General features: G+C 35.2%; 1 protein-coding gene across 1 annotated transcript; it reads right to left on the bottom strand.

The window, feature by feature from the left end:
* Positions 1-4,247: 4,247 nt before the first annotated feature.
* LOC132066307 (gibberellin 2-beta-dioxygenase 2-like) lies at positions 4,248-11,242 on the bottom strand (the record flags this gene model as incomplete). The annotated part of the gene is made up of 3 exons (XM_059459639.1): positions 4,248-4,618; positions 7,036-7,408; positions 10,923-11,242. Coding segments are annotated over 3 exons (972 nt in total), but the record flags the coding sequence as incomplete, so codon positions are not given.

The following is an 11,242-nucleotide window of genomic DNA, read 5'->3' as shown; positions in this document are numbered from 1 at the left end:
ATGCGTCTGATGAGATGTGATAGTCGGGGCGAGCTTTATCCCATCACCACCACACCACCATCGTCTTTTGCAGCTTTAACTTCATCTATGTGGCATGATCGCTTGGGTCATCCGGGAGCACCTGTTTTAGACTCCCTTAGGCAAAATAAATTTATTAAATGTAATGGACCGATTAAGTCTCATGTTTGTCATTCCTGCACTCTTGGAAAATAGATTAAATTGCCATTTGTTGCATCTCATTCACAAACATGTATGCCATTTGATATTATCCATAGTGATCTTTGGACATCTCCCGTTTTGAGCTCTTCGGGCCACAAATATTATGTTTTGTTCTTGGATGATTACTCTAATTTTTTGTGGACATTTCCCTTATCAACTAAGTCTCAAACGTTACCCATTTTCTTAGTCTTTCAAAATTTCATTCGCACTCAATTTGAACGAGAAATAAAGAACATTCAATGTGATAATGGTAGGGAATTTGATAACGATCCATTCTGGGAGTTTTGTAAATCTAATGGCTTGTCTTTTTGCCTCTCCTGTCCTCATACCTCATCACAAAATGGAAAGGCCGAAAGAAAAATTCAAACAATAAACAACATGGTTCGTACTTTACTCACTCATGCGCTTTTACCTCCTTCTTTTTGGCATCATGCATTACAAATGGCCACCTACCTCCTCAACATTCCTCCTCATAAAGGATTAGCCTATCAATCTCCTCTCAAAGTACCCTATCACAAAGACCCATCCTATTCTCATCTTCGGGTGTTCGGTTGCCTATGTTACCCCCTATTCCTATCTAATACCATTAACAAGCTTCAAGCTCGTTCCAACCCATGTGTGTTCTTAGGCTATCCATCGCATCATCGTGGTTACAAATGTTATTATTTATCATCCAAGAAAATCATCATAAGTCGTCATGTCGTGTTCGATGAAACCCAATTTCCTTTTGCTAAGCTACATACTCCCTTAGATCGTCGCCATTATGATTTTCTGAATGATGGACCCTCTCCTTATGTAATCCACCATTTAGCCTCGCAAAATAACCTACCTTCCAGCGACCATACTCTGCTGCCCACTGGTCCTAGCAGCCCACCACCCACGGCCACATCTGCCTCACCCTCAGCTGCTACCGCCAGCCCCACTGTCCAGCCCCCGTCCGCCACAGTCCACTGTCCTCTCCCAGTCCAAAAACCGATCACTAGGAGTCAACATGGTATTGTCAAGCCTAACCCAAAATACAGCTTCATCACTCATGCGTCCAAATCTCCCCTTCCTCGTAACCCCGTGTCTGCCTTACGTGACCCGAATTGGAAAATGGCTATGGAAGATGAATATAAGGCTCTTATTAAAAATAAGACGTGGGAGTTAGTGCCTCGCCCACCTAATGTGCATGTTATTCGGTCTATGTGGATTTTTAGACATAAAGAACACTCTGACGGTTCCTTTGAGAGGCATAAAGCCCGACTTGTAGGTGATGGCAAAACTCAACAAGTTGGCGTGGATTGTGGTGATACTTTTAGCCCAGTGGTGAAACCGGCGACCATCCGCACTGTTCTCAGTCTAGCTCTCTCTAATGCTTGGCCTATTCACCAACTTGATGTGAAAAATGCATTCTTACATGGCGAACTCGAGGAAACTGTCTACATGCATCAACCCGTGGGTTTCCGAGACCCTACACATCCTGACTATGTCTGCTTACTAAAGAAGTCCTTATATGGCCTCAAGCAAGCTCCCCGGGCCTGGTACAAACGATTTGCTGACTATGTTTCTAGTATTGGTTTCACCCACAGCAAGTCTGATCATTCTCTGTTCATCTACCGAAAAGGTATTGATATGGCGTATCTTCTTTTGTATGTGGATGATATCATCTTAACTACCTCCTCTGATGATCTTCGCAAGTCTATCATGACACTTCTCAACTCTGAATTTGCTATGAAGGATTTGGGACCACTCAGTTATTTCTTGGGAATAGCAGTTACTCGTCATGCAGGTGGTTTATTTTTATCTCAAAAGAAGTACGCCGAAGAGATCATAGAACGAGCTAGCATGTCGTCTTGTAGGCCAAGTGCCACGCCAGTTGACACCAAACCGAAGTTAAGTGCCACCTCTACCTCACCATTTAAGGATCCTTCACTTTATCGCAGCCTGGCAGGTGCACTGCAATATCTCACGTTCACGAGGCCAGACATTTCGTATGCTGTGCAACAGATTTGTCTTTTCATGCATAACCCGATAAAGGTCCACATGAATGCTCTCAAACGTATTGTGCGCTATATTAAGGGCACCCTTGATCATGGCTTGCATCTTTATCCATCTAAACCCACCACTCTCATTTCGTATACGGATGCAGATTGGGGTGGTTGTCCGGATACCAGGCGTTTGACTTCTGGTTATTGTGTCTTTCTTGGTGATAATCTCATTTCTTGGTCCACCAAGCGGCAGGCCACCATGTCTCGACCTAGTGCGGAGGCCGAATATCGAGGGGTAGCCAATGTTGTTGCTGAGTCTTGTTGGCTATGTAATCTGCTTCTAGAACTTCATTGTCCAATACGAAAGGCTACGTTGGTGTACTGTGATAATGTTAGTGCCATATATCTGTCTGGCAATCCTATTCAACATCAACGCACTAAGCATATCGAGATGGATATTCACTTCGTCCGTGAACAAGTTGCTCGTGGTCATGTACGTGTCCTACATGTCCCATCGCGCTATCAGATCGCGGACATATTTACTAAAGGTCTTCCCTTGGTTCTATTTGAAGATTTTCGCAAAAGCGTCCGCAAACCTCCCGCTTCGATCCGCGGGGTGTGTTAGAATATTATGTAAATATTTAGTTACCATCTTTATTGATGTAAATATATTAGAACATTCTAGGCCACCATGTAAATATATTAGAAGAATATTTAGTTACCATTATGATTAGGTGTATATTTAGTTACCTTCATTATAGCCTAGGATCTTTGTATATATACACATGTTGACAAAGATTAATGCAAGCAGATTATTACCTTCTTACATCGATAAATCTTTTATTTTCATTTGATAGTTTATTATGCTTTCTGCATTAAAATGGGGAAGAGAACGATAGCAAGGAAAATGATAGGTTATTAGGTTTTCAATGGACCACTGGCCCAAATATGATAATACAAGGAATGTGATATACATTTATATGGAAGCAAACTCGATTAAAGTCAAGATATGGACAATTGGTTGATACTTGACCTCAAACATGCTATTGGAAAATCTAGACATGACATGACATGACATCTATCTAAAGGATTTTATTAAAGTTAAACATGCTAGTTATACTACTATAACGGAGAAATTGTTATATTTTCGTGGAAAAAATTAATAATTAGATATGGACTGTATACAGTGAATAATAATGTATACATTATTGTGTCAGGAATAATTATACAAGGATATTATGTAGGGGAATAAGGTTAACATAAACATAATCCAAACGTGCAATTGTACGTCCTAATGCATTTGCTTTCTTTTTCCTACCATGAAACTATTTTTCGTCAAAACATTTTGTGTGTTTGATATGAAAGAAAATATTTATCTAGAAAATAAGTGATTTTCTTACTTATTTTTTGATATTTGGTAAGTAAACACAAATATTATTTCAAAACATTCATAAGTAATTTAGGCAAACACTATGAGAGTATGGGCTGGGGAGGGGAAAGTGTTGGATGTTGCGGGATGGCGGGAAAACAATTAGCATGAAATGTCACTTATGAAACTTGTTTTCTTTGCGCTATTGTTGTGTCCGAAATATTTTGACCAACCAAATATTGAAAATGTTAGAAAAATAGGAAATCGAAATTGAAGAAGAAAGGCTTTGACGTGATACCGCTGCCCTTAAAGAGATATTGTCCGTATATTCTTTAGGGGATACAAGTAATTCCCTTCATGATTTAACAAAGGCCTAGTATACTGCAGATTTTTCTTATGAGTGTCATTATATTTATAGAAATTGAGAGATAACTTTTCAGGATAGTCATGTCTTTTCACGAACAGTTGTGTCTGTTCCATTTAATAACTCTTAATACTACAAACTAATTCAAAAGAAAACTTTGTGAACATTTTCCTCCCTACCAAACGACACACCTAAAGTTTCCAAAAGAAAGTTGTATCAACCTTGAAGTTGCAATGGGTGAAAAAAAAACACACTTTTTCTTTGACAATTTCCCTAGTAAATCCTAGTATAGGCAAAAAAATCAAAGAGAGAGGGAATGCGGGAGTGTGCAAAATCTCCCTTTGGGGATTATAATTAATATAGAACCCATTCTAGCCATCATAATATTCTTTGCAATAAAAGTAAGACTGTAAGCTATCATTCGCTTATTGTTTCATCATTTTCTGAATGTAGTCTGAAAAATTGAAGACGAGTGTCCCCAAGTCTCCTAGAATAAGTAGCTTTCTTGTATTCAGCCCAAGTGAAAGGCCTGTAGAGATGATAAGGTTTGTGTGGTGTCGTACTGACCAATTCTGAGGGACAACATATTCTGGCATTGGGTGATGGGGCACCAAAATAGACCATTGATATCCTAGTTTTGCACGAATTCACCATGGCCCTATGTCTCACACTCTTAAACCTTCCATTTGTCAAAGCCTGCATGCATATGTAATATGCCCATAGGGATCAATAATATTAGTAGGCACTTGCTCTTTGAATATTTTGGGGAATTAATCTATTCATTCATGTCCCTTTTGCCTATGACATTACAATAATACATTGCTCTAATATAAGGACGCAACATTGTGTTACAACAACAATAACATACCACTTTAATTCCATAAGTGCATGGGGTTTGGGGTGAGTGGTGAGTGCGCAGACATGATTCGTACATTTTCAAAATAGAGAGACTGTTTCCAGTAGATCCTCGGCTCAAGTAAAGCATATCAAAGAAGGTTTAAAAAGGAAATATAGTAGTGAAGAAGTCATTTCAAATAATAGGGACAAGGACATTTGAGGAAATCAAAAAATGGGAATGGTCCTATCATGCCACATTCATATAGTAGGTTAGAAAAATCCTAGCTATAAATAATTTTGATCTTTTCCTCTAACTCAATTTATGTGGCACTTTTTGCTTTTCGAGAGTCAATTTGACTAAATTTTAAACTAAATTAGATTAAATTAACTCAATATTTTAACATCAAAATTTATGTATTTAAAAACTACATGAAAAGTACTATTAGTTGCAACTTTTCTCATATCAATTTGGTGAAAAAATACATCTTAAAATGTTGGTCAAATTTGATGCAGTTTGAATCTCGAAAATTAAAAAGTGTCACATTAATTGGGACAGAGGTGGTACTATATAATATAAATATCCAACAAGAAATTGAGATAAACCCCTTTTGCCCCGCTCCACCTCTAAGTACTAATATAATTCCTCTGTTCCAATTTCTATGGCATGTTTGACCATGAATTCAGACATGAAATCTTTATGTTTTTTGAAATAAAATTTATATACTTAAAAACTACGTAAGAAATATATATATGTCACAATAATCGATAATTTAAAATATTTAAAAGGCGTATGACAAGATCGCGTCTGATTCTCGAAATTCAGGTTGTGCCACATCAATCGGGAGGGTGGGAGTAGAAGTTATAGGTAAGGCCATATCTACAAGATAACATAATAGTAGTTGCCCACAACTATAAAGCTGGATGACTCTTTTTCATCATATTCAAAATTGAAGTCAGTTTCCAAGACGAACAATATTTAAAGCTGGGCAGTGAGATAGATTAACTGGATGAGAAGTCATTGGATAGGGACCCTCCTAAAATTGAAACTGATCAATTATTATCAACTCGAATCTTTTAGCATGGCCAGAGATTGAAACAACCACTGGCTTTACTTTGCATCAAAACTGAATTGCAGTCTATCACTTCAGTTTCAGTACTGCCCCATATAGCACAAGTAGCTATCCCTTTGGGTCTATTCAAACTATGATTCTTCAGTTCTCAGTCCATATCTTATTTTTACTTCGGACCACGAGGGGTGGGGTTACTGATTACCATGCATGACTATGACTGTCTCAATTCATGAAGTATAGTTTAATTCGACGTGAAATTTAAAAATAACTTTGGAATTTATAGACCGGCCAAAATATCCTTCAAATAGCATGAACTGACCACCTATTACACGACTCACTAATTTTGAAGTGGGTGCCTATCAATAGTTGGAGGTCCAACGCACTACGTACTACTCCCTCCGGATCAAAAAGAGTTTTCACTTAACTTTTTTTTCTTGGGTCGAAATGAGTGTCCACTTATTAAATCAAGAAAGAATTAACCTCATTTTTTCAAATTTGCCCCTATCAAGTGTTATGTGATCAAATTTCAATATCTATTTAATTAGGGGCAGTTTAGTCAAATTACCTATTTTTTTCTAAGATTTAGTATTTTGTTAAGGGATGTTTAAATGTCTAAGTGGACACTCTTTTTTATCCGGGGGAGTAGCATATAAAGGTTTTTTTCTTAGTAGCTTAAATTTTTAATAAAGTGATCACTCTTAATATACCATGATGGGTATAGTATTTTTTCTATTTCATTTTATGTGACACTTTTGTTGACCCCTTTTTTTAAAAAAAAATCACATGATGTGATTTTATAATTACAAAAATGTAATACACATTTAATAACACGAGTAATAAAAATCTTTTTTTTTTTTTTGAACTTCATACCTGATCATATATTCTCACATAAGATGAACTAGAGGAACTAAGGGTTCGTTTGGTTCATGGAATAAGGAGGGATATCTATGATTAACTTTGGGATTAAAATTTACTTCAATCAAATAAAGTATAAATTTTATCACAAACTTAATTCTGAATATCCACCTTATCCCATCAATCTTGGTGTTATTTTATCCCACATCTCAGGCGAGATAGTCCAAGAATTATAATCACAAAATTATAATTCCAAAATAACTTAGTCAGCGAATCAGACCACCCCTTAATAAAATTTCGATTGAGTTGAAATCTAATTAGAGTAATTGAAACAAGGAAGAAATTTCTGACCTGTAAAGTGTCACCCACAAAGACAGACAAAGCAGCACAAGGTTGAGGTGAGACAGGGACCCATAATCCTTGTTGAGGTGAAATTTGAAGGCCAGCTACATCGTTGGATCTTAAGATTGTCAAGATCTGAGGGTCAGTATGCTCTCCAAACCCAATTCTACGTATAGGTGACATGTCCCTTTGATGATGGAGTTGTGGTGGGGTCCAATTAAATGGAGGATAGTGATTGAGCCTTAAGAGAGAGTCAGAATTAAGGTCCATGATAAGGTTGCTGAAGATTGAGGTGTCTAGGACCTGCAATCCTTGTGCCATCAGCTCTAATATCTCACATGCCAATTCCCTCATTGAATCTACATATTCATTCACTGCACTCCTGTCCCAATAGATATGTCATATTTTTTCAGATGTCTCATGCATGGTAACTAGTACATTAGTGACTTGAGTAGTTCGTAGTTCTTGTTCTGCCAAATCGTAATTAGAACTCTAGCTCTGTTTTCATGTTTAAATCTTGGTAAACGGAATTATTCCACATTGTAAATGTGAGAAATAGCATACACATAGGTTGTTAAAATTAATCTATGAATGTATGACACGCCCAACTTTGAATGGATAAATGACCTGCCCATTTGTTTACTTAGCCCATCTAAAACTTGAACTGATATGTAGTCAGATTATCATATGAGAAACTTCATAATTTTTTTTTTTTTTTTTGATATATATCATATAGCTAGAGCCATAAAAAAATTTATTAGATACTTAACAAATAATATGGAGACAAACAATGAAATTATAATTTGGTAAGAGTTGAGCGGGTTAGGTTATGATCCATTATTTAGTTTATTTAAGCCCAACTAACTTTTAGGCCAATTCTTAACGCAATTCATTTTGATTTGGTATAATTCAGCTCATTTTGACTCGTTCATATTCAACCCTACCCACCTATTTAACACCACAAGGTACAATAGTTTAGTTGCATGTAAGCTAGCTGATACTATCATTAACAAATAAAAAGACAAGAATTAAGTAAAAGAAAATGTATATCACATAAATTAGGGACAAGGAAATATTAGACGATCGTTGATTTGTGAAAATGTATATCGCATAATTAAATTGGGGCCGAGGAAAAATATATATCACATAAATTGCCTGCGGCACTTCAATTCTTTTTGATTCAGTATTGGTTTTCACCATTTATGGCAGGTTTCTACTTTCATGCTTCCAAAATCTATCAACATGCTACTCCAAAGTTTGTTAATATTACTCAGTGATGTGATTGGACTTTAATTTGTTGATGGTATAGTGAGTCGTTTGACTTGTCAATCATATTTAAAAATGTTTTTTCTATTTGTACATATTTTTACTGTATCCACTATCACTGGCACAAATGTCTATTGCGCCCCAACTCCCATATGCTAGAAGCCCCATCTGAGCATAGTATGAATAAATTTTAAGATTTCAGAGAACATTTTAATCAACATTACCGCAAATAGTTTTGAGTAACTTGTCTATATGCTTCTTGATTGTTTATAACTCAAGTAATCCAAAGTTCAAAGGGCTTGAACTGAATAAGGTATTCCTTACCTATTAATTTTTGCATTTCTTACCTATAGTTAATTTTCTACCCCCTCCGTCCCAAAAAGATTGTTTTACTTTCCTTTTTAATTTGTCTAAAAAAGAATGTCACTTTCTATATATTTAAAAACAATTTAGCTTTATGAGATGATTTACAGTCACACAAATATCTAATGCTTGTTTTGAACCACACATTTTAAAAGTCTTCATTTGTTTCTTAAACTTCGTGTCAAGTCAAACTAAGACAGTCTTTTTGGGACGGATGAATTATCTTATTTAACCCAGCTCCTGTGCAATAGCTCACAAACCACACAAGATAGATAACTCGCACTAGGCAAGCCCAGTGCAACGAGCTCGACCCAGAAGAAAAATTCCCTGCTGTCGTAGAAGGATAACTTTCTAAATTCGAAAACGATTGTAATTAATTTTTTTATTTAACTTCTATAGTCAAACAAATATTATGACATGTTTAACATTATAAGCTCTAAAAGTTTTTATCTCTTTTTTAAAATTACGTGTCTTAGTCAAATCATATCACATAAATTAAAACGGACAAAGTATGATCCATTTTCCAGCATGCATGACTTGTAATGTTGAAGCAAGGACGATTATGAAAACAAAAGTAGAAGTTAGACTTGTATATTTCCCTAACGGATACACATTTAAAGCAATAACAGGACTGGAAGCCAGCTAGCCTAGAGAAAGAATAGATGAAAGACAGGATTTGCATGATGTTTTGAAATTGAAGATGATGTGTACCTAGTAGGATTCCCTTAAAAAGATCAAACATGGCAGTCAGGTTCAACGTTCATACAGCTGGAACAACTATATATACAATTGCAATAGGTCCGTATGATACCTTTAACCTAAGAAATTGACATATGTACTTTGTATCCCAAACTAAAATTAGTAATATATATAATGTATTTTTCGTACACGTATTACTTAATCATGATAACGAAGTTATACGTAAATCCTACTACCAATTAAGGTCATACTTATTATTTAAAATGAAATATCCAGTAAATCCAATTCCAAATATTGATTGCGAGTAAATCCTATTAAGTATGATACTACCTCTTTGTGAAGAACCTTATATTCCAACAAGCTACCACTACCACGAGGCACGAGTTTCAATGCCAAACAACTTTGCTTACATGAATTTGCTTTTATCGATCTTAACTTAAAAGAGAATAAATTGCACTAAATTGACAAATAGCATAAATGATAAAACTATTCAATGATCTACCACTTCCTAATAATTCCCTTAAACTGCACCAATAGCAATAATTTATTTCTATTGAGGAAGATCGTAGATTAACTAATATACAAAGCAAATAATGAAGAAGAAATAATACAAGGATTTAACGAGGTTCGGTCAAGTCTACATCCTCAGTTCAAAAACAGAGGAAGTTTTCCAATATAATTGAGAAGAATAATACAAAGATCTCCGACTACAATTCCTTTATATAAATTCTAAGTTATCTTAAACTTACAAGGACAACAGGTTTTCCAAACTTATTTACATTAAGGACGATGAGTTTATTAAACCTACTAAGAAATCGAACATAATTAGAATTTATAGAATTCAACAGACCATCAACAACCAGCTTCATAATGAAAAGTCATCCGTCTAGCTAGTGAGAATCCTAGATGTTTAGCATCCCAATTATCCATCCCAAAACTTTTGATATTAAGGTTCATGTAAACTTGAAAAATACGAAAGTATAAATTGCAAATAAAGCTTATGCCTTAGTTTTCAAATCACAATCGAAGTCTGATATACATGATCCACCTAAACCATATAGGAGTATTGCTTACATATGCTCCATAATATCTTTGCTAAGCATCTATCTGTCTCCAACTCACATGCATAAGATTTTTCTCCCTACCTCCGTGTTTTTTTATATGATGCTATTTGATTGCACACAAAATTTAAAAAAGAGAGAAAAAAAATTGACACATATTAAACTTACTCTTAAAGAACAAGTTATTGAAGCTAAAATGAAAATTTTAAAGTTAAAGAGTTTTCAATATGAAAACCCATTATTCATTTTGGAATTGACTACAAAGCAAAAAAGTCTCACATTTTGAGTTTAAGTTACGTACAACACTAATAAGAAATTCTATACAGTAAAGTTATTTTTATCTATTATAGCAGGTAACATGTCTTATTTTCAAGATTATGTATCTCACGGTTTAAGGAGATTTATCTATAGGTGTCCTTTTGAATGATCATATAGTAGAAAATTTCTTATACTGATAATGAATATAACTTACAACAGGAGTAATAAGTTTAGCCAGTTGGAAGATACCTGAACAAGATTGGATAGCTTGAAACCGTTTTCGATATTTGAGAGATAGACAAAGGGTTAGCATGAAGTATCAAATATTCAACTTCTCCATTATCTCCATTGAACCCTATGTTCTTGCAGCCATAGCCATAAGGATTTGCTGGACCAGCACAATTTTTTTGGGAAAAAGGTTTGGAAAAAAAACTATAACTTTCATCTTCCATTCTTTTAATAACAAATTCAGGGACACCATGGTTAATAACTTTGAAAAAACCAAATTGTTGAGAGGCTTTGACTATGAGTTTTAATACTTGTGATTTCTCTAATGAAAGGTCAATTAT

The sequence above is a fragment of the Lycium ferocissimum genome, chromosome 8 (assembly GCF_029784015.1).
Source record: "Lycium ferocissimum isolate CSIRO_LF1 chromosome 8, AGI_CSIRO_Lferr_CH_V1, whole genome shotgun sequence".
NCBI lineage: Eukaryota > Viridiplantae > Streptophyta > Magnoliopsida > Solanales > Solanaceae > Lycium > Lycium ferocissimum.
Note: the sequence above shows the minus strand (reverse complement) of the source record. Positions and strands in the feature narration are given on the sequence as shown.